Genomic DNA, 27,314 nt, shown 5'->3' on the forward strand with positions numbered 1-27,314 from the left:
GAGTATTTAGCTATTCATAGACAATAGGAAGCAGTAGAATTTATACTGCCCTGAGAGTCAGGACTCCTGAGTTCCTACCCCAGTTATGCTACAAGTTTTTTGATCTCACTAGGCCTCAGTCTCCAAAGCTCCAAAGTAAAGGTGATGAATTGGCTCAGGGCTTTTAAAATTGTGGTCCAAGGAGCCCTGGGTTTCCTCAGAGACACCTTGGGGCTTCTTGAGCTGGGGAGCGGGGGCGGCAATTACATGGTCTCCAGGCTGTCCCCTTCATGTCACCATGCTTGGCCTTGGTCTGTTGAATATTTGGGCCAGTGTGTAAGAATTCATTTGATGAAAGAGCTCTGAGGATAAAATAAAATCTGGAAATCCATGCACTAGCTGATTGTTGGGGAGGCAGACTACAAGACTGAGGAGTTACCAGCAGTCTACAGGAACCCACTCTCCCCTGGGTCTTGCTTATCAATTCTTCCTTGGACAATTTGACCAATGCTCTTCCTGGCAGGCAGGCTTTTCTTTAGATATGTTAATACCACTGCTCTAGGATCCAATTATACCAGGTTGTTCTCCCTGTTTCTAGCCAGGAAACTTGAGTGTCTCGGGTACTGTCACCTAAATGTTCTCTGAGGCTCTTTTTATCATAACATCATGGGATTTGCCATCCTGGTCTGCCAAGAAGAGCTCCTTTTTCTGTGACTGAGACACTGTGGACAGGCAGTGGGCCTGGATGTGGTCCTCGTTTTGTTCCTCACTCTGGGTGACCCTGGCCCTCAGACCACTGGCTGCAGGACAGCAGGACAAACAAGGACCTGAATACCTTGTTTCCTCCATGTCCTCCAGGGCTCATAGCCCTCCACAATTATTTACTTAAGGAAAGCACCAATGAATAAATGAAGAAATCATAATTTTAGAGTAATCTTTCTTATTGAATGATAAATTTTAATTAAGAGAAATGTTTCCTGCCTAACTTCTAAAAGAGGAGAAGAAACAGGAGGTAGGATAAACTTAAGTTTCCATTTCTTTACCCATAAGATGGGTAAAATCCTCAATGGAAAGTTACTTCTTGGCTCCACCGTGATGGGAACTTTAATCTCAGGTATATTGAAGAACACTTTCCAGAATGCAGATGGAAAACACAAATGGCTCAGTTTTTCAAAGGCGGATAAAACATTAGTATGCAAGTAAGCGAGTTTTCAAAATGAATGGTTCCAGACCCAAGCAAAAGCTGCAGTTGAGGCATTCCTATCCTTGCCATAAACTGTTCTTGAAGGATGGTCAACCTCCCTCAACTCTACATGTGCTGTGGGCCTGTAAACCATTCCTCCTGGGGAAAAAGTTAATTCTCCAAAGACTTTGTTTTGCACAGGCTGCATGTAAAAGGTTAGCCTGTGTTGGTCCATGACCAGTAAAGAAGGATTTCCATAATGCTTTCAGCCAGATTGGTCCAAAGTGCCAGGATTCAGAAGTCAGTTCCAAAGCAGCCCAAAGACCTCCGAGCTGCTGGAGGGCCCGTGTGATGTGGTGATGTCCTTTGCTTTGCTGAGATCATTTCTGATACTGTGGAAGCAGCTGGAAGTGCTAAAGGAGCACTGGGGCCGACTCAAGCTGCAAGGCCAGGATATCAACTCTGTCTCTCTTCACAAACGGTTTTCAGAGCTCTATGAGTGAGTGTTGCTGAGGATGAAATTCATGGCCATGACTAGAACCCGGGGGATGGCAGATTCCTGCCCCTTAATCTGAGGGCGAGATTTGGTCCATGAATCCTAATATGACCCATTAGACCCATGGACTGAGTCTCTCAGAGCTTGCGGCATTACAGCCAGAGATACACAGATGGCACATGCGGCACAAGCCTGAGGAATGGGAGGCATTCTAGCAGCTGCAGGCCCTAGCTCGAATGACGTAGCTGGCTGGGAAGGCGTGTTGCTTCTGCCATGTGTCTGTTAACAAACAAACATTAACTAAGCACCCCCATACACCCTGGGCCTTACCAAGCTTAAGTACGTTTGCTTTAGGCCAGGCATGGTGGCTCACAGCTGTAATCTCAGCACTTTGGGAGGCTGAGGCAGGTGGAATACCTGAGGTCAGAAGTTTGAGACCAGCCTGGCCAACACGGTGAAACCCTGTCTCTACTAAAAATACAAAAAATTGGCCAGGTGTGATGGTGGGTACCTGTAATCCCAGCTACTCAGGAGGCTGAGGCAGAAGAATGGCTTGAACCCAGGAGGCGGAGGTTGCAGTGAGCTGAGATGGCACCATTGCACTCCAGCCTGGGCAACAAGAGTGAAACTCCCTCTCAAAAAACAAAAACAAACAACAACAACAAAAAGTTCACTTTGGTATAGCCAGATTGTTTATCTTGTGAAATTATTATAGTCAGTGTCCCTGATAACTAGGGAAGGTGAAGACTTGTCAATATTTTGAAGAATGAGGAGTGAAATTATATGCACCCAATGGGAAAAAGCCTCACGATTTCATGTGTCTAAGGAATGATAACTGTGGTGAATTAAATGTTGATGTATCTGTGAATGGGTTAGGATACTGATGATAGGAAAGAGAAAATGAATGAAAATAATTATCAGAGAATTGAAATGAGAAAAAATATGTTTGCTAATTTCTGTCTTTCTTCTTTAATAGAACTGACATTCTCTACCCCAGCATGAAAGCTATAGCCAGGCAGATGGGGAAAGAAGATGAATTTGAAGGATTTATAGTAAATAATCAGTCTGTTCTTCCCCCCAGTGGAGCCTCAGAAGTTGAAATAAAAACTCACCAGGTATGCAGGATATATTTTAAATTTGCCTTTGAAAACGTCATTTATGGCATTAGCATGAAAAACTAAAGGCTACAGGTAAAAAATACCAAAATGGTGTTTTTTCTGAGAAGCTAAGTGTAAATTGCAGGGTTGTAAATCATTGAATGGGCTGGAGGGAGGGCAGAACTAAATATTTAAAGGCATGTGGTGCTTCGATGAAGCAAATTACTACCCTTAATGTCCCTGTTCTATAAGTCTGGATGTTTATCATTTTGATTTTCCTCAAATTGATGTGTACCTTCATAAGAATGATCACAGAAAACATAACCACTATCTTAAGCATAAAATTTAGCATGCAAGTATCCACATGGAAATGAAATATTTGTAAAAAGCTCCCCGTAATTGTTTTTCTGAGAATAAGAAAATGCCCATTCGGTATGTGTAAGATAATCTGTGTGGAGAAGTTGTTTTCCCGAGTCTTTGTTCAGCTTGATCCTGGGACTCACGCAGTCTGTGGCTGGGCTTATTGTACCAGGCAAGCAAAGCCGCGGCTGTTCGGTTGTCAACGCAGAGATGCTCATCCACTGAGCAACAAGGAGAAGTCAGCCCCTGTCAGGCCCCAGTGCCAAGCTCACTGCTTACCCTTCTGAGCCCTATTCCTTTCCAGTACCTGGGGGCCTTCAACAGGGAGAAACCTATGCTCTGCAAGCCTAATAGATTGAGTGAGGGCTCACAGTTTTTGGAAGACTTTACTGTTGGTCCTACATAGAGTTTTAAATCTTGTGAAATCTTCCTTGGTATCTAAATCAAGTTTTATACCTGAGGGCTTTTTTTTTTTTTTTTTTTTTTTTGCGTCTTGCTCTGTCGCCCAGGCTAGAGTGCAATGGCGCGATCTCATCTCACTGCAACCTCCGCCTCTCAGGTTCAAGCAATTCTCCTGCCTCAGTCTCCCGAGTAGCTGGGATTACAGGCGCCCAGCTAATTTTTGTATTTTTAGTAGAGATGGGGTTTCGTCATCTTGGCTAGGCTGGTCTCGAACTCCTGACCTCGTGATCCACCTGCCTCGGCCTCCCAAAGGGTTGAGATTACAGGCGTGAGCCATCGTGCCCGGCTGAGAGCTTCTTTTGTAATGAGAACTCACAGAATCCTAGCCACATTGAGAGACCCCAAAAGACATGAGTCACCCCAGGGATTAGACACTTTGCAATTTAGCAAAACTTGGTTAAAAAAAAAAAAAGGATTGTATTTTATCAATAAGGATGTGAGCCAGGAAGAAAACTCCAGGGAGGTACATCTGTGCCCCCAGAAGCACTTGGGAGACCTAGAAGGGAAGTGTTCCTTCTTTCCCGGGAGAGTAGCTGAGGGGCAGGCCCTAGCCCAAAGCCCCTCTGCAGGAATGTGACACGGGACCCAAAATATAATCTGAATGTAGAGAGTGACCCTCAACCTATGCTTACTGTAGCTTCAAAAACTTCTGGAAAATTGTGAAATTCATATGATCCAAGAGGTACTAAGAAAAGTTAACAGAGAGATGACACTGGTTTTATCAGAAAAGTCCAAGGAGGAGTGTTCTCTCCCTACAGGTAAAGTACATTTATTTTGTTACTTCACACAATAATGTTTATTGGTTTTTCCTAATTACGAAAGCAATTCATGTATCGACATTTGTTGTAAAAACAAACAAAAACCAAAACATCTGTGCGATGCCCAGAAAATGATATAAAAATGACCTTTTACCCTTGACCCTGTGCAATGAAAGGGCAAGCCTCTCCCCAGCTGGGCGTCTCTAAATGCCACCAGAGAGCTGAGTGTGGTTGAGCTCTAGTTATAGAACCTGAAACAAGACACAAAGCACTTTGGTATATTTCTTTCCCTGTACAAAGGCTTTTTTAAACAAATGGAAAACATAGCTTCACTTCAGTTTCAACTCTACTGATTAACTCATAACTGAAATAAAGTTGAAATGAAGGGAAACCTAAAGCCTTTCTTATATGTAACATATATAAGTTTTGATATGTCAAATTTGTATATTTAGGGTATGAAGGCAATCAGAATGGTTCCTTCCATCGGAGGTCCAAACTTGGGGCCACTTCATGGGCATGTGACACACAGGATGCAGAGGGGCACTTGGGATTTCATGTTCTGTGGTCACCATCCTGAAACTTTTAATGGTTTAACTTTGAATTTGTTCAAAGTTACAATTCTAGGTACCTAAAGTGGGCAGGAGGCTTACCCTTCCTGAGCTACCCATTGAACACATGGTGTTGCTGCCAGCCTGGGACCCCTGAGATGCTGCTGGGTGCACATGTCTGGCCTTGACCCTCCCCGTACCCAGAGGGGATGGGGACCTTGGCACAGGGAGGGTCAAGGTCTGGTATGTGCACCTGGCAGCATCTCAGGGGTCTTAGGCTGACAGCACTGCCATGTGTTCAATGGGTAGCTCAGTGAGGGCAAGTCTCCTGCCCACCTTGGGTACCTAGAGTCTCCCAGGACAGAGGTTGCAGTACTCCTGGGGGTTGCCTTTCCACAGTGGATTGGGGTGGTGGGAAGGGGAGATGCCTGACTCAACTTCTCATCGCCAGGCAGGGCCTAGTGCTTCAGTCTGGTAGCTGGTGGGTCATGCATATTCATGCACTGAGACACAGGCAGGGCCACTGGGTGCTTATGGGGGGTCTCACTTCCCCTGCACGTATTCCCATGACCAAGAGAGCGCAACGTTAAAAGCAAATTAAAAACACCGTGACAGGTCAAGAGAGAGACTGCAGAAGAAAGGGAAAAGTTTTATCTTTTAATATCGGTGTGACACTTTTTCCTGCTTTTTGAACAAGAGGTCCTACATTTTTATTTTGCACCAGGCCCCTGCATTATGTAGCTAGTCCTGTCTGAACTATAATATCTATTCCTAACTTTGAATATTCTGTAGGAAATTCATAACCTTTGAGCTAGGGAGGAGTTGTCTGACTACGAACTTAAATTAGGTTTTGCTTTTGAGACAAAGTCCACAGATATTGTAATGTTAATTAATAACCTCTGTCCTCACCTAAGACATAGTCATTTTATTAGTGCCTCAAGTAACTGAATTCTGTAAACAGGGCCCTGTGCAATGAAAGCGCGAGCCTCTCCCCAGCTGGGCGTCTCTAATGCCACCAGAGAGCTGAGTGTGGTTGAGCTCTAGTTACAGAACATTCAACAAGACACAAAGAGCCTGTTGTTTGTGCTGTGTTTGCTGCATCCAGGCGGCTCCCTTCCGAGTCCTTGGAGAAAATCCACAAGCCTGCAGCAGGTGCAACCATCTGCACATGTTGGGGCCGTGGTTCCTATGAGACACCCGGGGTGAGGGGCTGTGGGGAAGCATCTTTGCTTTGTGGTTGTGCTGCCTTGCGCAGGGTGCCTGTCAGCTGTGCTTGCAAAGGGCCTTCAATGCAGTGGGGGGCAGGCAGAGGGGAGGGGTAGAGTTATTTTTAACAGTGGCTAGGTTGATATTACCAAGCCTCACTTTGGCTGGAGTGTGCTGACCAGTTCTAAACTCTTGTTTGATTCTATACTTATAAGACTTTTAAACTCCATGCCAATATCGAAGGGGAAGGGTTGTTGTTTCTGATTCTATTTTGTTTTGTTCTTTGGTCTGTCAGGCATGACTCAGTGTGGAGACCTGGATCTCCACCTCTACTGAGTTCTCCTAATTCAAGCGATTGAGTCCTCACTGTGTGCCAAGGTGCTTTGGTATACATTTCTTCAGTGTCATCTTCCTGAGACCTCTGTGGGCTTGGTGCCTTCAAAGAAGGCAATAACATATTAGAATCCCCACCTACCTACTGTTTATCTTGGCAGCAAGAAGTAGCCATGAGGACAGGGCTTCTAAGCAAGGGCCACCTCTTCATGCAGAGATCACCCTTTGTGGTCAAGGTTAGCTTGGGGCTGGAGGTTTTTCCAGAGGAAGTTAGGAATGGAGAGTATTGAGAACCAGGGGGACAGCAAAAGCCTTTATCCTTTTCCTCAAGGTCTTCTCCTTCCCTATGGGCTGACTGACTCTGGTGTTTACATTTACATCTGCCAAAAAGAAACCCTGAGCCAGGTATGGTGGCTCACTCCTGGAGCCCAGAGGCACTCTGGGAGGCCGAGGCAGGCGGATCACTTGAGCTCAGGAATTTGAGAGCAACCTGAGCAACATGGTAAAACCCCAACTCTACAAAAAATGGAAAAAAAATTAGCTGGGTATGGCGGTGCACACCTGTAGTCCCAGCTACTTGGGATGCTGAGGTGGGAGGATCGCTTGCGCCTAGGATGTCGAGGCTGCAGTGAGCCAAGATCGTGCCACTGCACTCCAGCCTGAGTGACAGAGTGAGACTCTGTATCAAAAAAAAAAAAAAAAAGGAACCCTGGAATACTTCTGTCCCTCTCCCTCCTTTCTTCCCCCTCACCTTGTCTTAGAGCTTGATCATACAGCTTCTGAATGAGTTTCTGATTTGTCATTGAGCCTCTGAGGATGTGGCATCCAGACCTGGCCCTCGTATTAGGTCTCGGTAGCTGAACTAGTAGTCCCCTGAAAACTATCTAAAGTGGATCCAGACATCTTTGTTCAGCCCCAGGGCTTATCTTAGCAGAGATGGCCCCATTGGTTCACAAAGATTCTGCCATCCCTCATCTTTGATGTTTTGGCATTGAAGTGATTTTTAATTGATTTTCTAATTTTCTCTGAGCAGTTATAAGGCCAACAGTCTCCAAAGTGGAATGCATATATCCCAGGGGTGTGGGAAGAAAATATTAGAACTTCTAAATAGATTAGAGCCATATGTAAGGAGTCACATGCCACACTCTACACTGAGGTGTCCTGAAGTGACCATGGGCAGGCAATCCACAAGTAATGAGAAAATAGTAGAGGTGACACTGCTAATCCTAGTGCATGCTTATCCTCAGCCACATTATGAGGTCATAAAAGATAATCTAATCATATCTGATGAGAAGACAGACAATAAATTTTTCTTTCTTTTTTTTTTTTTTTAAAGATACGATCTCATGCTGCCACCCAGGCTGGAGTTCAGTGGTGCCACCATAGCTCACTGCAGCCTTGAACTCCTGGGCTCAAATGATTCTCCTACCTCAGCCTTCCAAGTAGCTAGAATCACCGGTGCACACCACCATGCCCAACTAATTTTTAAAAATTTTTTGTGGAGCCGTCCTCTTGCTATATTGCCCAGGCTGGTCTTGAACTCTTCAAGTGATCTTCCCACCTCTGCCTCCCAAAGTGCTGAGATTATAGGTGTAAGCCACCTGCCTGGCAGACAAAAAAAATTGTAAAAGGTCAAGGAAACTATTGGGAATGCGGATTGAGATCCATTCTCATTGTTGATGAATCCTCCCCTAAGTATATCATGCTTTGTGATATTCGCTATTGGTAGTATTGTAGGTAGTTATAAATACATATAAATAAAATAAAATATAAAAATATATTATAATAATATAGGATAATAAATATAATCAAAATATAAGTGTACATATATTAAAGATGAGAGATCAACAATGTTTTGCTTCAAGAGAGCATATCAAAACAGTTCTTACAAGAGCATCGTGTCAGCCAGCATTTCCCCAGCAGTGCCATGGAACACAAGTTCCTCAAGATATTACAGCAGTAGTTCTCCCAGCCCTTCTTCGCTAACAGGTTTCTGGGTTACCTGACGCTTTCCGTTCTCCTGGTAACATGAGCCAGCAAAGTGCTCACTAATCACAGTCTTTGGGTTTCATGTATTTTACCTAGCATCGCTGATCATTGTTTGCTCCAAACCTGTTTGTGCAGGTTTTAACTGTCATTGTATTGAGATAATTTAATTAAAAACTATGTAAACCAGTGTAATAGGAATACAAAAAGAAAGAGATCTGTTGATTCTAGAAAAACTAAATTGAAATTGATAATCTGTAGCACATCTAGTCAGTGAAACATTATTAAGCATTAAAAATAAATGAGCTGTCAAGCCATGAAAAGACATGGAAGAAGCTTAAATGCATATTACTAAGTGAAAGAAGCCAACGTGAAAAGACAACATATTGTATGATTCCAAATATGACATTCTGGAAAAGGCGAAAGTATGGAGAGAGTAAAAAGATCAGTGCCTGCCACCATTTAGGAGGGCAGGAAGGAAGAATAGGCAGAGCACAGAGGATTTTGGGGCAGTGAAACTATTCTGTATGATACTAACATGGTGTATCCATGTCATCATATGTTATCCAAGCCCATAGGATGCAGGACACTAACAGTAAACCATAATGCAAACTATAGGCTTTGGATGATAATGACATGTCAATGTAGGTTCATTGATGGTAACAAATGCAACCTCTGGGGCAGGACATTGATGGTGGAGAATGTGTGTGAGGACTGGGAGCTTATGGGCACTCTCAATACATTCCCCTCCATTCTGCTATGAACCTAAAATTGCTCTAAAAAAATTAAATGTATTTGAAAAAGAAAATAAAGTAAAACGCCCGGGCGTGGTGGCTCACGCCTGTAATCCCAGCACTTTGTCTTGGCCAACATGGCGAAACCCTGTCTGACTCAAAATACAGAAATTAGCCAGGCGTGCTGGCGGGCAGCTGTAATCCCAGCTACTCAAGAGGCTGAGGCAGTGAGCTGAGACTGCACCATCGTGCTCCAGCCTGGGCAACAAGAGCGAAACTCTGTCTCAAAAAAAAAAAAAAGAAAAGAAAAAAAGAAAAAATAAAATAAAAATTATGTTGAAAGGATTTGGAAAACCTGAATAAAAGGCTAGTTGTGTAGAAAAAAGAAAAATTATCAAATTGGTTATGAGGCAGATGACTGAAAAGACTAGGTAAAATTGTGAAATTGTGCAAAATGATGTTTTTGGATTTCTCTCTCTAAAATCAAACAAAAGTAGAAACTATAGACCAAGATTTATAGAAGAAAGATGGTGCAGAACTTCAGTCCGTGGATACTTACAAAGAAAAGGCCTAGGCCCTATGTTAGATGACTGGCAGATGTTTGTAAATTTATGTATTTTTAAGTTAAATAAAATGTTTTAGATAGTACATGTTATTTGTAAAGCATTCTCTGCTTTAACTGACTTTTTTTTTTTAACTAACCAACTAACTCTTAGTCTTGATTGCATTGGATAGGAGGATTTCTACCATGTTTTTCAGGGTTGGTGGAGAAGGGTTTTGTTCATTTGTCTTTTGTTCAAAGTAAGTTTGGGAAACTCAGGGTAAATAATGCTAAACAGTTTCCTCTACTCTAGAGCCTTTACTATCCAACTATGCACTGTATATCTCCAAAGGAGAGAGAATATGCAATGTTTTTTATTTTTTATTTTATTTACTTCTTTATTTGACCATAGAACCTTTTTCTCTCCTTGGAAACATTTATTATCAACACGAAGAATTAGTGTTCTGGGGAGCAGTTTGAAAACCACAAGAGTACAAGATGCATACATACTCTGCAATAAGGCTTTCAACCTACCCAATTATTGGGGCGCCCCAGCTGGTTGGGAGAACAGCCTTGATTGGCAGTTGTATGTCTTCAAGTTTCACTTCTGCCTTGGTTTGGGACCCGGGAACCACTGAGGCACCAAAGGCTAGTGGTTGTGTTAGGGAAGTGGAATGTTACCCAGCCAAGATGTCCTTCCTAGAGGGAGGAGGCTCGGGGGTGGTGTGCAGAGAAGGAGAGAGGGGAAGTGGTTTGGCTAACAGGAAGTCAAAGTTTCCTCTAGTCAAATGACCTGGAACAGAGTGAGAGGAGAAAATGGAGTCCTAACTTAACCCCCAGTGTGCTGTCTCCTTCCTACTTCCATGCTTCTGTCAAAAACTGCTGCCTCCTCTTAAAGAAGCCATGACCAAACACACACTGAAAATGAGACCCATTTGGAGACAGCCAACTCCTCTTTGCCAGGAATTGTTTCTTTTGGATGGATTCTGCTTTTCCTGGCTCCCTGACTCCTGCCTGCAGATGCAAATGCATGTCTGAACCTGAATTCACAAGCAAGGAGAGAGTGCGGCCCAGCGCTCTGTTAAGTTTTCCTTTCAGCTGAGTGCAGAGCTAAACCCCAAACCAGCTCACTGGACATCTGTCAGGTGAGGGTCCCCATATTAGAAGTGTGCAACAGATGTGGTCCCTCACCGGGCTTATCTGTGAGCTGGAGACCTGCCACAACAGCACCCTGGAAAAGATATCCAACTTCTCATCTGAAATACCCATGAGCCCTGTCTTGTCATAGCTTAGACTTTTAAAAAGTCTTAAACATCTTAAGAAGTGTGAATTGCTGGGCACATTAACTCTTGGATTTTCCATTTCAGCTGTACTGGGACAGTGGTGATGTGTCTTCTGGCCTTTATTTCTTAAAGGAAAAGCAAAAACAGATTTATATGTTTATTATGGAAAGTAGTCAATTGTTGAAGAAACATAGAATCCCATTTTCAAAACCAGGACTTGGCAGTAAATAGCATAAGTACAAATACCAGAGGCTCTGGCTCTGTTGTACCCACATTTCTGGGTGGACTGTGCTAGGTGTTTCGTCTTGGGAGCACTGAGCCTTCTGTCGGTAAATTGAGTGTGCAGGTAGGAAGGCTCATCTGAAATTAGAAACAGCTGGGGCGGGAGCAGGCTGGCAGGTGTCCCTGCTGATGACCAGCACCTCCCATTAACAGAAAACAGAGCGAGGTGGAGCGTGGCTCCTAAGTCCAACTCCACAGATCGCTGCCCTTCAGTATTCCCCTGGGACCACCACGAGGAGGTAGGCACTATCCAGCTAGTTCTTACCAATATAATTAACATGCACATGTGCTTTTGCTCTTCCATGTGGAAGGAAGTCAAGCAGTGTTGACATTCTCACATCATTCCACCACCGTCATGTTATTTTTAAGTATCTTATTTTTAACAGATAATATATGCACATGGTTCCAAACTCAAAATGATGAAAAATATACATTTAGAGTCTTGTTGTCACCATGAACCCCCTTGCACCCTAGTCTGCCACCTGTATGTAACCACTTTCATTAGTTTTCTGTATGTCCTTTCAGTGCTGCTTTGTGCAAATATTCATTCTTTCATTCAATAACTATTCAATAAATATTTACATTCTTTCATTACAGGAACCATTCCATGTCCTAGGCTACTATATTTTAGGAAATACTTTAGGAATATATTCTTCCTTTCATTGAGTTCATAATCTAGGAAGGGGTAGACAACAAGTGATGACATAAGAAAAAAGAAAACAATGGAGTAAGGAAGGGTGGTGTTTTGGAGGTTTGAAGGGGGCCCATTGCAATTTTAAATAGGGTGATTAGGGTAGACCTCACTGAGTGAGTGATGTTTTGAGCAAAAGTTTGAAATAAGGTGAGGAATTGAGCTGTGAGGGTATCTAAGGGAAGAGCATTCCAGACAGAAGGAACAAGCCATACAAAGGCCCTACGCAGAGCATGCCTATTATATTCAAAGAATAGCAAGGACCTAAGTGTGGCTGGAGTGGAGACCGTGAGGGAGAAAAAGTAGTAAGCGTTGAAGAGAGGGAGGGGGAAGGGGGTCAGACCATGCAAGGCCTTTTGAGGCTTTTGTGTTTACTCCAAATGCAGTGGGGACCAAGTCTCAGATTTTGAGCGTCATGATCTGGCTTATATTTTGACAGAATCTCTCTGGCTAAGGTGTGGAGAATAGGCTGTGAAGGAAGAAAGGGTGAAAGTAGAAAGAAGCTGGTGTGGAGATTATTGCAATAACTGAAGAAAGGAGTGATGGTGGCTCAAAGTTGGGAGCAGTGGAAATAGTGAGTGGTCAGACTCTGGGCTTATTGTGAAGTAGGCACTAATGGGTTCAGTATTATTAGGTATGTGAGAAAGAAAAACCAATTATGACTGCAGCATTTTCAGTTGAGAAGATAGAATTTCTATCAGCTGAGAGGAAAACTGTGAAGCAAGTTAGGGAGGGAAGATTGGGAATTTGATTATGCACAAATTAAGTTTTAAATGCCTTTTAGACATCCAAGAAGACATGCCAAGTGAGTATTGGATCTAAATTTGCGAGTTGTCAGGATATGAATGGTATTTAGCTGTGAGACGAGATGAGAACGCCAAGGGAGTGAATATATATAGAAGTGAGGAGGTGGACCACGGCTGAGCCCTGGGACACTCTAATGTTAACAGCTGGGGGTGGTGGGGGAGGAGAGATAGCAAAAGACATCTAGAAGGAATAGAAAGAACAAACGTTGAGTTAGGAAAACTAGGGCATCGCAGTGTCCCAATGCCTAGTGAAGGAGATTTCTCAAGCAGGAGGAAGCGACAAATTGTGTGAAATGCTGCCGGTAGTTGAGTAAAACCACTGGCTTTAGCCACGTGAAGATCACTGGTGTTTGTGACAAAATCAGTTTCAGTGAAGTGGTGGAGGTGAAAACCAGGTAAGTGGGGTTAAGAGAGAATTTGTAAGACGTCAAAGGCAGTTTAAGTATAGACTTCTCTTTCTGGGAGTTTTGCTACAAAAGGGTACAAAGAAATGAGGCAATAGCTGATGGGTGAAGTGGGGTCAAGAAAAAGGTTTTTATGAGATGGGAGAAATAATGTGTACTATTGTGAGTGATCCAGGAAAGAGGGGAGAAATGATGATAGAGAAGAAATGGGAATTTCTGGGGTAGTAATACTAGTAGGCTTGAGGGGATATCCTCCCCCTTTATTATCATTGTAGTTACCTTATAAAATGTGGCATTTTATGGCCACTGTTCTGCACCTTGCCTTTTTCATTTAACAATCTGTGCTTCTTTTCATAAAAGTATATGGAGAATTTTTCTTTTTTCACAGCTGCATACTATTTCATTGGAAGGATATGCCATAGTTTACGCCCTGAAGGGTGGACACTTGTGTGCTTCCAAGCTTTTGCTGACATAACCAATGTTCCTCTGAATAACTCTGGTTATTTTTTTTAAAAATTTTTATATTTTTTCAATTTTATTTATCTTTTTTATTGCAGAGACAAGTGAACATTTATTTTTGTACCTTTCTTCCTATGTGTATTTCAAGTCTTTTTCAAAACAAGGCCCCAGGAATCTGTAGATTCAGTTATGTCCCTGGGCTTGGCCGACTGCTGCAGGAGTCTTAGGGAGCCTTGCACAGAAGCTAGAGTTACTCATTTACCAACATTAAACCCTGGGATAGACAATGCAGCAAAGAAGGATGCCTTCCTCCATGGAATGTGCTGATTTCAGACGGGGCAGCAGCCAATGTAGAAAACACTAATATTTTTTCTTGGAACTGGATTGTGATGAGAGGTGCTTGCCATGAACATAAGCTACTACCTTTTGTTTTTTGGGTTGTGTTTTGTTTTGTTTTGTTTTGTTTTTTGAGACGGAGTTTTGCTCTTGTTGCCCAGGATGGAGGGCAATGGCGCAATCTTGACTCACCGCAACCTCTGCCTCCCGAGTTCAAGCGATTTTCCTGCCTCAGCCTCCCGAGTAGCTGGGATTACAGGTATGCACCATCAAGCCTGGCTAATTTTTGTATTTTTAGTAGAGACAGGGTTTCTCCATGTTGGTCAGGCTGATCTTGAACTCCTGACCTCAGGTGATCTGCCTGCCTCAGTCTCCCAAAGTGTTGGAATTACAGGCGTGAGCCACCGTGCCCAGCCAGCTACTGTCTTTTCTTTGGCACTTCCTTTCCAGTTTTTGAAGATAAGGCAGGAAATAATCTTCTCTGAAGATAACGTGATAAAAATTCCCAAAAAAACAAAAACACATGCTTCCACTTCATTGACAAAACTTTACTGCAGTTTGGCACCTGGGTCTAGTTCAGCGGGCAGATAAGCTGATTGATGCGTTCACCCCGATAGCCAGGTGTGTCCATCTCCTTGAGGAAGCCCACTCTATTTTTGGTAGCATGACAGGCCACCGAGAGGTGGAAAGGGTGCAAGAACCATGACATCTCCTGGAAATGCTTCCCTGGGGAGGCAGTTTCATGAATGAGGTCTTCCAAGCAAATGACGCCAAACTTCCCCAGGTGCTCCTCAATCACGGTGTTGTCTGTCAGAGGGATGGTCTTATTCTTGACCTTGGATTGTCCATGTTTCAAAATGAGTTCCCGGACAGACTTCAGATTTGGAAATCCAAAGGTAACATAAGGTTCCACTATACGCAGCATTTTTAGGTTCTGGGGGGTTACTTTTATAAGACACCACTAAACAGTTTCTTTAGGTGAAGTGTTGCAATGGTTCTCTGCACCAGTAAACTCACACCATTAATCCTTTCAATGCTTTCAACAAAGGCCAAGCAATGTTTATCTGGCAATTCCAAAGTGTTAGGTTTCACTTCTAGTCATCTGAGATGCACCTTGTCATGTTTCTGCCGCCAGGAACCATGTAGGAATGATTCCAGTCGTTTAAACCTGAACCCTTTTCCTTTCCTCTGCTCCTTCTTTGCCAAAAGTGCCTGCTTTGCCTGGGTGGCTTTGAGAGCTTGATAAGCCTTCCTCTTTTTCAGGAGATTTTCTGGAACCAAAGGGATTTTTCTTTGCTCTTGCTCTGCCATCTTTCTAGTGTTGCAGCTACTGATCATGTGCAACCCCTTTAAATTTTTTTTTAGAGCGAGGATCTCAACCTGTTCCCCAGGCTGGAGTGCAGCGATGTAATCATGGTTCGCTGTAGCCTTGACCTCCTGGGCTCAAGGGATTCTCCCACCTCAGCCTCCCAAGTAGCTAGGACTACAGGCATGCACCACCACACCTGTCTATTTTAAATGTTTTGTGGAGATGGGGTCTCACTATGTTGCCCAGGCTGGTCTGAACTCCTGGCCTCAAGTGAACTTTGTATGTGCCTCATCCCATCTGTGTCAGCCATATTGCTGCTTCAATCTTGAGGCTAAAGTTCAGTCTGTCAACATTTCTAATCTGTAACTCTATCTTCTCTCTTCTGAATTTCCTCTCCTTTTTATCACTATATATTCAAGTTAATTTTGCCCTCTAGCATTAGGAACTTAAGCAGATAAATATAATAGCTCTTCATTTATTTCTGATCATTGTTTTAGACCAAAATAATTGGCAGACACATAGAAGGCCTTAATAAAAATAAACATCATGTAGGATTGGTACTAATATTTGATTTGGGGTTTTTAGCTTTGGTAATGGAATATTCCCTGGATTTCATAGGTGCTCTTCCAAATCTTTGCATTAGGAGTCAGGTTAGAGATCTTCCTAGTTCCCATGTTCCAGAGGGTCCTGGATCCCCAGTTGCCCAGCCCCCATTAGTTTTTGCATACAGTTGACCTTTGAACAACGTGGTTTGAACTGTGCAGGTCCACTGATACACAGATTTTTTTAAACCAGATGAGGATAGAAAATACAGCATTTGGGATGTGAAAACCACGTGTGCAGAGGGCAGATATTTGTATCCACGAGCTCCCCAGGGCTGACTGCAGGATTTGAATATGCATGGATTCAGGATCTGAGGGTGTTCCTGGGAACAATCCCCAGTCCCCTGCATGTATCAAGGGGCAGCTGAGTTTGGAAACAGCTTATTGTGTCCCATGTTCCGTCTCAGAGAGTTGCCATTTTATAGCCATTAATGACAGCACAATGTTTTGTGGTACTAGTGCCGGTATGTTTTTCCCCCTAGATCTCTGGAAACACCAAGTCATAAAAGAAAACTTTTCAGTCTCAAGACCACAAATAGTTGAAAAATTTATACAGAGATTAATGCAGAATTATCAGGATGATGGAGTAGAGGTACGTATTGAAAATTAGTCATTCTGTTGGTTTTTATAGCATCATCCCAAACAAGGAAAACTTTCTCATTTAATGGATCTCCTAATGCTTCCCTTATTCCCTAAGAATGATTATATGAATACTGAGGCTAAGCCCAAAATAGAGCAATTGTTAGTTGTTTTCTTCCTTTTTTTTTTTTTTTTTTGAAACGGAGTCTCCCAGACTTGAGTATAGTGGCACGATCTTGGCTCACTGCAACCTCCGCCTCCCGAATTCAAGCGATTCTCCTGCCTCAGCCCCCTGAGTAGCTAGGACCACAGGCATGTGCCACCACACCCAGCTAATTTTTGTGTATTTTTAGTAGAGACGGGGTTTCACCAAGTTGGCCAGACTGGTCTCGAACTCCTGACCTCAGGTGATCCACCTGCCTTGGCCTACTAAAGTGCTGGGATTACAGATATGAGCCATCATGCTCAGCTGTAATCATTAGTTTTTAATTTTGGAAAAAAATTGATTTCCACTAAAGATCTGAGTAATTAGAATATATATGTTGGCAAGTTTCAAATTTGGTCAATTTATTAAAGTAACCTTGGAGTTTGTTTATGAATGAGTTGATTTTTAGCAACATATTCTGTTGTTGATTTGTTAGTATGGAAAGCCTAAATGAGGAAAACCAAAATAGCCTATAATGCTGTTACCTAGAAAACATTAAAATGTAGCATATGAAAAAAAGCCTATAGCACAGAAAGCTAGCATTTTCACCCGTCCCCATGCCACCATCTCCAGCTTCCTCTGCAAAGGAAGCCAGCTTCAGCAATCTGTGTGTGTCCTTCCAGAAAAAATATTCGAATCCATGACAACTCTATATATTATATTAAATAATAATATACATTTAATACATACACACATGCATATACACAGTCCTTGGAGTTTTGAAACATGTTTATTCTTGGCAGGAAGTGCCTTGCTAAATCAAAGCAACCACTGAAAAGGCAGGATAAGAGAGTAGACGTAGATATTTGACCATAACAGAGTTTTGAGGAGTGTTAACCAGTGCTTTTAGGTAACTGTGAATCCAGTTTCCTTTGAAACTCAACCATTTAAAGAAATTTGACTTGGCAAGACATACTTCATTTTTTAAAATATCTTCTCCAAATTTACATTTTTCCAAGTTCTTCAAATGTTCTCCATTATTTTATAATACACATCTCAGTTCTTATGAGGTAGAGAATTCACAAGCTTGGTTGGGGATACATTTTTCCTCAGAACTTGATGACTTACATGTATTAGTTTAAGCTTTCAATCATAAACAAACATGGTACTGGGTACTGTGAGTGGGTGAAATAGTTTCCCATCCTTGAGATAAGGAAGTGGTTAGGGTGGGGCATATCAGAAAAATGGATGGAAAAATTTTGTGGCTCACCTTATAAAGGAAGGAAATTGTGGCCTGACGCGGTGGCTCATGCCTGTAATCCCAGCACTTTGGGAGGCCGAGATGGGCAGATCACTTGAGGCCAGGAGTTCGAGCCTAGCCTAGCCAACATGGTGAAACCCCGTCTCTACTAAAAATGCAAAAATTAGCTGGGTGTGGTGGCGCGCGCTTGTAGTCCCAGCTATTTGGGAGGCTGAGGCAGGAGAATCGCTTCAACCTTGGGGGTGGAAGTTGCAGTGAGCCGAGATTGTGCCATGGCACTCCAGCCTGGGTGACAGAGTGAGACTCCATCTCAAAAAAAAAAAAAGGAAATTCTGATACATGCTACAATGTGGATGAACCTTGCAGACATTATTGCTAAGTGAAATACGCCAGTCACAAAAGCACAAATATGCTATGACTCTACTTATATGAGGAACCTAGAGTAGCCAAATTCAGAGAGACAGAAAGGATGGTGGTTGCCAGGGGCCGAGAAGAAAGAATAGGTAATTATTATTTATCGGGTACAGGGTTTTTGAAGAGTTCTGGTGGTGGATGGTGGTGATAGTTGCACAGCAATGTGAATATACTTAATGCCACTGAACTGTACCTTTGAAAATGGTATAGTGACAAATTTTATGTTTAACGCAATAAAAACAACAGTTTTGTGACTCAAGTCCTTCTCATTTCTTATCTGTATGATTTACCCCAACACTGAGGTCTTGTGGGAAAGAAGCATGAATGTCAGTAGGCAGAGCAAACCCATATCAGGTACACCCCACACTCTGGGCACACTTGAAGAGGCTGGTGTCAGCCTGCCAGTGTCTTGAAGTCAGGGTCCTCAGGATACTCCAGCCCCTCCAAAGTCTGTGCCTGGTAGGCTTCTAGCCTCTTCTGGATCATCTGCAATGACAGGGAAATTACTCTTCCAGCCACCCCCTGTCTCCATCATGGAGATGGTACAACCTTGGCTCACTGCAACCTCTACCTCCTGTGTTCAAGTGATGCTCCTGCTTCAGCCTCCCAAGTAGCTAGGATTACAGGCACATGCCACCACACCTGGCTAATTTTTGTATTTTTAGTAGAGACAGGGTTTCACCATGTTGCCCAGGCTGGTCTTGAACTCCTGACCTCCAGTGATCTGCCTGCCTCGGCTTCCCAGAGTGCTGGGATTACAGGTGTGAGCCACTGCTCCTCAGTCCATGGATGTGTTTTGTCAGCAGAGGTGGGTGTTTTAGAAACATCCCCTCGTGTGTGCCTGATATTAAACAAATTCTTACAAGGGATTCCAAGATGAAGCAAACCACAGAAACTCAATTGCTGCTGGCAGGCCTCAAGGCTAGACTTTGGCCATAACAAGGCCCAGTGCTTGCCATGCTTCACCCCAGGCTGGTTCTCTTGAAGAATCCCTGGGGTAATCTGCTGCTCTTCCACCCAGTGCCATCCACCATGGTTCAGGTTTGAATGATGGTGACAGAACAGCCCAGTGGAAGGTGGTGCTGCTTATTGGGCAGAACTGGGCCAATAATCTTAGTCTGCAGCTCTTATGCCAGCCAGGGTCTTGGAGAAGAAACTGGCCAATGGTACCCACTCACGCTGCATTTTGACACAAACACAGCTGACATTTATAGTGACCCAGGGAGGCAGGGGTAGGTTGCAGAGCAAGTTTTAGGAAATAAATTGCTCCGAGAGCCCAGAGAAGTCTGAGCCCACAGAAGCCACACTGGCTGCTTCATGTGCTGCTTCCAGAAGGCCGAGTGCACAGGGTGCAAGACCAAAGCTTACCTGGAGAGTGGGGCTGCTGGGAGCCTGAGAGCCTCCCTGCACCCCTCCCTCACTGGCCACTCACTGCTTCCTCTCTGCCCCTCCTCAGACATGCTCCCTGTCCCATGTGCCCTGAGGTACTCTGCCTGCACCCTTCTCCCTTCCCTGCTTCCAGCCTCTCTCCCCTTGAGCTGCTCTTTCAGCTCAACCTCTTGAGGCCTCAGTAGAGCCCTGAGAGAAGGAAGCAATAGAACTTCTCTGGCCTCTGGAGACGCTCAAGGAGAGTCCTACCTTTCCCACCTCTTTGGTGTTATACAGACTCACCATAGACTCCTCCTGCTGGTCGGGTAAAACATCATGTTGGCTCAGAGGGCATGGCAGAGGGCCACTGTGGTCCAGTTGTGCGTTTCTGTGGGTTTGGGATCCTATATCTGCAGAGGCTATGGTGGCATTACTATGAGAAGTGTTTGCCCTGCATAAGAGCTGTTGGATGCCCTGTTGGCGCACTCATGTCTGGGCACTGATGCCTAGGATAGTAAAGACTGAGTTGCTGTGGCTGGCTCAGAGCACTGGGCCTGGAAGAGGTCACTGGCCACACCTTGCTGAACTCCAGTAGGGTCTTGTGACTTCTCATGGCTACAGGCTTTCATTACAGTCAAACCAGGAAGTGCTTCCTTTGTCATGACCAAACCCCCAGGGGTAGACTCTTGAGTTCTCTTTGCCTTGTGTCAGCAACTTAAACCATGGCTGTCCTGGTGCTTGCTCTCCAGAGACTGGGTGGGGCAAGAAGGGTAATGGGCAGGTCATCCTGCCCTCACCCCACCCACTCCTCCTTGAGGAGGGCCCTAGAGTGTGAGTGAGGGAGACACTGAGTTCCTACCCCTCACTGCCCGTCCACTGCTCATTAAATCCAGCATGAGCAGAGGTTTCCATCTGCTGCTTCATTGCCCGTATCTTGATCATAACCTGCCAAGCTGATATAGTTGATGACTTTTTAAAAAGCTCAACTGTCTTTAGATTACTATATGCATTTTATTTTTACATATGTTTACATAATTATTTTAATTATATACATTTTATGATTATATTGTAGTAGAAAATACACTCATAATCTTAGTGCTCATTGTTAACCATTATTATTATTATTATTATTATTATTATTATTATTATTATTTTTATTATTATTTTTATTTATTTTTATTTATTTTTTTATTTTTTTTTTCAAACACATTTTTATTTGTTCTTGGCACTAATTTCTGTTATGAAGACCAAACAACACACAGAAAACAAATTACTAGCCTTGGCAATAGATGTGTATAGAGGATCATCAGTTGTGAATCATATGAATGTTTTCAACTCTGGACTATGAACTTTTTGTATTAACCTTTTGACTATTAACGTTTTGCTAGTTGTGTAACTTTGGCATACTTCTTGGACTTTCTGTCCTGCTTCTGTCTCTTTATTGGCATATTGAAAAAAATAGTAGGGATGTTGAGAGGATGAAGTGAGTAAATACAAGTCATCCATTATTTACAGTGCCATATACAGATGCACAAATAGACAATCATATTTTAGTTTCTCTATACCAAATTTTACTTCATAAGTTATCTAAAATTTCAAAATTCCTGTGGAGATGTTATTCTTATGTCATTCATTATGTCCCTGGGCTACTTTTTTTCTTTTTTTTTTTTTTTTTTGAATTTTTTTTAAAATAATAATAATAATAATAATTATTATTATTATTATTATACTTTAGGCTCTATGGTACATGTGCGCAACGTGCAAGTAAGTTACATATGTATACATGTGCCATGCTGGTGCGCTGCACCCACCAACTCGTCATCTAGCATTAGGTATATGGCCCAGTGCTATCCCTCCCCCCTCCCCCCACCCCACAACAGTCCCCGAAGTGTGGTGTTCCCCTTCCTGTGTCCATGTGTTCTCATTGTTCAATTCCCACCTATGAGTGAGAATATGCGGTGTTTGGTTTTTTGTTCTTGCGATAGTTTACTGAGAATGATGATTTTCAATTTCATCCATGTCCCTACAAAGGACGTGAACTCATCATTTTTTATGGCTGCATGGTATTCCATGGTGTATATGTGCCACATTTTCTTAATCCAGTCTATCATTGTTGGACATTTGGGTTGGTTCCAAGTCTTTGCTATTGTGAATAATGCCGCAATAAACATACGTGTGCATGTGTCTTTATAGCAGCATGATTTATAGTCCTTTGGGTATATACCCAGTAATGGGATGGCTGGGTCAAATGGAATTTCTAGTTCTAGATCCCTGAGGAATCGCCACACTGACTTCCACAAGGGTTGAACTAGTTTACAGTCCCACCAACAGTGTAAAAGTGTTCCTATTTCTCCACATCCTCTCCAGCACCTGTTGTTTCCTGACTTTTTAATGATTGCCATTCTAACTGGTGTGAGATGGTATCTCATTGTGGTTTTGGTTTGCATTTCTCTGATGGCCAGTGATGGTGAGCATTTTTTCATGTGTTTTTTGGCTGCATAAATGTCTTCTTTTGAGAAGTGTCTGTTCATGTCCTTCGCCCACTTTTTGATGGGGTTGTTTGTTTTTTTCTTGTAAATTTGTTGGAGTTCATTGTAGATTCTGGATATTAGCCCTTTGTCAGATGAGTAGGTTGCGAAAATTTTCTCCCATTTTGTAGGTTGCCTGTTCACTCTGATGGTAGTTTCCTTTGCTGTGCAGAAACTCTTGAGTTTAATTAGATCCCATTTGTCAATTTTGGCTTTTGTTGCCATTGCTTTTGGTGTTTTAGACATGAAGTACTTGCCCATGCCTATGTCCTGAATGGTATTGCCTAGGTTTTCTTCTAGGGTTTTTATGGTTTTAGGTCTAACATGTAAGTCTTTAATCCATCTTGAATTAATTTTTGTATAAGGTGTAAGGAAGGGATCCAGTTTCAGCTTTCTACATATGGCTAGCCAGTTTTCCCAGCACCATTTATTAAATAGGGAATCCTTTCCCCATTTCTTGTTTTTGTCAGGTTTGTCAAAGATCAGATAGTTGTAGATATGTGGCATTATTTCTGACGGCTCTGTTCTGTTCCATTGATCTATATCTCTGTTTTGGTACCAGTACCATGCTGTTTTGCTTACTGTAGCCTTGTAGTATAGTTTGAAGTCAGGTAGCGTGATGCCTCCAGCTTTGTTCTTTTGGCTTAGGATTGACTTGGCGATGCGGGCTCTTTTTTGGTTCCATATGAACTTTAAAGTAGTTTTTTCCAATTCTGTGAAGAAAGTCATTGGTAACTTGATGGGGATGGCATTGAATCTGTAAATTACCTTGGGAAGGATGGCCATTTTCATGATATTGATTCTTCCTACCCACCAGCATGGAATGTTCTTCCATTTGTTTGCATCCTCTTTTATTTCCTTGAGCAGTGGTTTGTAGTTCTCCTTGAAGAGGTCCTTCACATCCCTTGTAAGTTGGATTCCTAGGTATTTTATTCTCTTTGAAGCAATTGTGAATGGGAGTTCACTCATGATTTGGCTCTCTGTTTGTCTGTTATTGATGTATAAGAATGCTTGTGATTTTTGTACATTGATTTTGTATCCTGAGACTTTGCTGAAGTTGCTTATCAGCTTAAGGAGATTTTGGGCTGAGACAATGGGGTTTTCTAGATATACTATCATGTCATCTGCAAACAGGGACAATTTGACTTCCTCTTTTCCTAATTGAATACCCTTGATTTCCTTCTCTTGCCTAATTGCCCTGGCCAGAACTTCCAACACTATGTTGAATAGAAGTGGTGAGAGAGGGCATCCCTGTCTTGTGCCAGTTTTCAAAGGGAATGCTTCCAGTTTTTGCCCCTTCAGTATGATATTGGCTGTGGGTTTGTCATAAATAGCTCTCATTATTTTGAGATACGTCCCATCAATACCTAATTTATTGAGAGTTTTTAGCATGAAGGGTTGTTGAATTTTGTCAAAGGCCTTTTCTGCATCTATTGAGATAATCATGTGGTTTTTCACTTTGGTTCTGTTTATATGCTGGATTACATTTATTGATTTGCGTATATTGAACCAGCCTTGCATCCCAGGGATGAAGCCCACTTGATCATGGTGGATAAGCTTTTTGATGTGCTGCTGGATTCTGTTTGCCAGTATTTTATTGAGGATTTTTGCATCAATGTTCATCAAGGATATTGGTCTAAAATTTTCTTTTTTGGTTGTGTCTCTGCCAGGCTTTGGTATCAGGATGATGCTGGCCTCATAAAATGAGTTAGGGAGGATTCCCTCTTTTTCTATTGATTGGAATAGTTTCAGGAGGAATGGTACCAGCTCCTCCTTGTACCTCTGGTAGAATTCGGCTGTGAACCCATCTGGTCCTGGACTTTTTTTGGTTGGTAAGCTATTGATTATTGCCACAATTTCAGCTCCTGTTATTGGTCTATTCAGAGATTCAACTTCTTCCTGGTTTAGTCTTGGGAGGGTGTATGTGTTGAGGAATTTATCCATTTCTTCTAGATTTTCTAGTTTATTTGCGTAGAGGTGTTTGTAATATTCTCTGCTGGTAGTTTGTATTTCTGTGGGATCGGTGGTGATATCCCCTTTATCATTTTTTATTGCATCTATTTGATTCTTCTCTCTTTTTTTCTTTATTAATCTTGCTAGCGGTCTATCAATTTTGTTGATCCTTTCAAAAAACCAGCTCCTGGATTCATTTATTTTTTGAAGGGTTTTTTGTGTCTCTATTTCCTTCAGTTCTGCTCTGATTTTAGTTATTTCTTGCCTTCTGCTAGCTTTTGAATGTGTTTGCTCTTGCTTTTCTAGTTCTTTTAATTGTGATGTTAGGGTGTCAATTTTGGATCTTTCCTGCTTTCTCTTGTGGGCATTTAGTGCTATAAATTTCCCTCTACACACTGCTTTGAATGCATCCCAGAGATTCTGGTATGTTGTGTCTTGGTTCTCGTTGGTTTCAAAGAACATCTTTATTTCTGCCTTCATTTCGTTATGTACCCAGTAGTCATTCAGGAGCAGGTTGTTCAGTTTCCATGTAGTTGAGCAGTTTTGAGTGAGATTCTTAATCCTGAGTTCTAGCTTGATTGCACTGTGATCTGAGAGATAGTTTGTTATAATTTCTGTTCTTTTACATTTATTGAGGAGAGCTTTACTTCCAAGTATATGGTCAATTTTGGAATAGGTGTGGTGTGGTGCTGAAAAAAATGTATATTCTGTTGATTTCGGGTGGAGAGTTCTGTAGATGTCTATTAGGTCTGCTTGGTGCAGAGCTGAGTTCAATTCCTGGGTATCCTTGTTGATTTTCTGTTTCGTTGATCTGTCTAATGTTGACAGTGGGGTGTTAAAGTCTCCCATTATTAATGTGTGGGAGTCTAAGTCTCTTTGTAGGTCACTCAGGACTTGCTTTATGAATCTGGGTGCTCCTGTATTGGGTGCATATATATTTAGGATAGTTAGCTCTTCTTGTTGAATTAATCCCTTTACCATTATGTAATGGCCTTCTTTGTCTCTTTTGATCTTTGTTGGTTTAAAGTCTGTTTTATCAGAGACTAGGATTGCAACCCCTGCCTTTTTTTGTTTTCCATTTGCTTGGTAGATCTTCCTCCATCCTTTTATTTTGAGCCTATGTGTGTCTCTGCACGTGAGATGGTTTTCCTGAATACAGCACACTGATGGGTCTTGAGTCTTTATCCAATTTGCCAGTCTGTGTCTTTTAATTGGAGCATTTAGTCCATTTACATTTAAAGTTAATATTGTTATGTGTGAATTTGATCCTGTCATTATGCTGTTAGCTGGTTATTTTGCTCGTTAGTTGATGCAGTCTCTTCCTAGTCTCGATGGTCTTTACATTTCGGTATGATTTTGCAGTGGCTGGTACCGGTTGTGCCTTTCCATGTTTAGCGCTTCCTTCAGGAGCTCTTTTAGGGCAGGCCTGGTGGTGACAAAATCTCTCAGCATTTGCTTGTCTGTAAAGTATTTTATTTCTCCTTCACTTATGAAGCTTAGTTTGGCAGGATATGAAATTCTGGGTTGAAAATTCTTTTCTTTAAGAATGTTGAATATTGGCCCCCACTCTCTTCTGGCTTGTAGGGTTTCTGCCGAGAGATCCGCTGTTAGTCTGATGGGCTTCCCTTTGATGGTAACCCGACCTTTCTCTCTGGCTGCCCTTAACATTTTTTCCTTCATTTCAACTTTGGTGAATCTGACAATTATGTGTCTTGGAGTTGCTCTTCTCGAGGAGTATCTTTGTGGCGTTCTCTGTATTTCCCGAATCTGAATGTTGGCCTGCCTTGCTAGATTGGGGAAGTTCTCCTGGATAATATCCTGCAGAGTGTTTTCCAACTTGTTTCCATTCTCCCCGTCACTTTCAGGTACACCAATCAGACGTAGATTTGGTCTTTTCACATAGTCCCACATTTCTTGGAGGCTTTGCTCGTTTCTTTTTATTCTTTTTTCTCTAAACTTCCCTTCTCGCTTCATTTCATTCATTTCATCTTCCAGGGCTGATACCCTTTCTTCCATTTGATCGCATCGGCTCCTGAGGCTTCTGCATTCTTCACGTAGTTCTCGAGCCTTGGTTTTCAGCTCCATCAGCTCCTTTAAGCACTTCTCTGTATTGGTTATTCTAGTTATACATTCTTCTAAATTTTTTTCAAAGTTTTCAACTTCTTTGCCTTTGGTTTGAATATCCTCCCGTAGCTCGGAGTAATTTGATCGTCTGAAGCCTTCTCTCAGCTCGTCAAAGTCATTCTCTGTCCAGCTTTGTTCCATTGCTGGTGAGGAACTGCATTCCTTTGGAGGAGGAGAGGTGCTCTGCTTTTTAGAGTTTCCAGTTTTTCTGCTCTGTTTTTTCCCCATCTTTGTGGTTTTATCTACTTTTGGTCTTTGATGATGGTGATGTACAGATGGGTTTTTGGTGTGGATGTCCTTTCTGTTAGTTTTCCTTCTAACAGACAGGACCCTCAGCTGCAGGTCTGTTGGAGTACCTGGCCGGCCGTGTGAGGTGTCAGTCTGCCCCTGCTGGGGGGTGCCTCCCAGTTAGGCTGCTCGGGGGTCAGGGGTCAGGGACCCACTTGAGGAGGCAGTCAGCCCGTTCTCAGATCTCCAGCTGCGTGCTGGGAGAACCACTGCTCTCCTCAAAGCTGTCAGACAGGGACATTTAAGTCTGCAGAGGTTACTGCTGTCTTTTTGTTTGTCTGTGCCCTGCCCCCAGAGGTGGAGCCTACAGAGGCAGGCAGGCCTCCTTGAGCTGTGGTGGGCTCCACCCAGTTCAAGCTTCCAGGCTGCTTTGTTTACCTAAGCGAGCCTGGGCAATGGCGGGCGCCCCTCCCCCAGCCTCGCTGCCGACTTGCTGTTTGGTCTCTGACTGCTGTGCTAACAATCAGCGAGACTCCGTGGGCGTAGGACCCTCTGAGCCAGGTGCGGGCTATACTCTCCTGGGGCACCGTTTCCTAAGCCCGTCGGAAAAACTCAGTATTCGGGTGGGAGTGGCCCGACTTTCCAGGTGCCGTCTGTCACCCCTGGAAAGGGAACTCCCTGACCCCTTGCGCTTCCCGAGTGAGGCAATGCCTCGCCCCTGCTTCGGCTGGCACACGGTGCACTCACCCACTGACCTGCGCCCACTGTCTGGCACTCCCTAGTGAGATGAACACGGTACCTCAGATGGAAATGCAGAAATCACCCATCTTCTGCGTCGCTCGCGCTGGGAGCTGTAGAC

The 27,314-nt window shown here is 43.0% G+C and overlaps 1 protein-coding gene and 1 pseudogene across 1 annotated transcript in view; one reads left to right on the forward strand and one right to left on the reverse strand.

Moving 5' to 3' along the window:
• Positions 1–27,314, forward strand: part of LOC129037840 (coiled-coil domain-containing protein 162-like) — a 52,115-nt gene that overhangs the window by 3,284 nt on the left and 21,517 nt on the right. The window contains 4 exon segments of the mRNA XM_054490036.2: positions 1,432–1,661; positions 2,635–2,773; positions 4,215–4,335; positions 16,338–16,447. Coding sequence (XP_054346011.2) covers positions 1,432–1,661; positions 2,635–2,773; positions 4,215–4,335; positions 16,338–16,447 — 600 coding nt within the window.
• On the reverse strand, positions 14,516–15,283 carry LOC129037844 (ribosomal protein uL30-like; annotated as a pseudogene).

This window comes from Pongo pygmaeus, chromosome 5 (genome assembly GCF_028885625.2).
Source record: "Pongo pygmaeus isolate AG05252 chromosome 5, NHGRI_mPonPyg2-v2.0_pri, whole genome shotgun sequence".
NCBI lineage: Eukaryota > Metazoa > Chordata > Mammalia > Primates > Hominidae > Pongo > Pongo pygmaeus.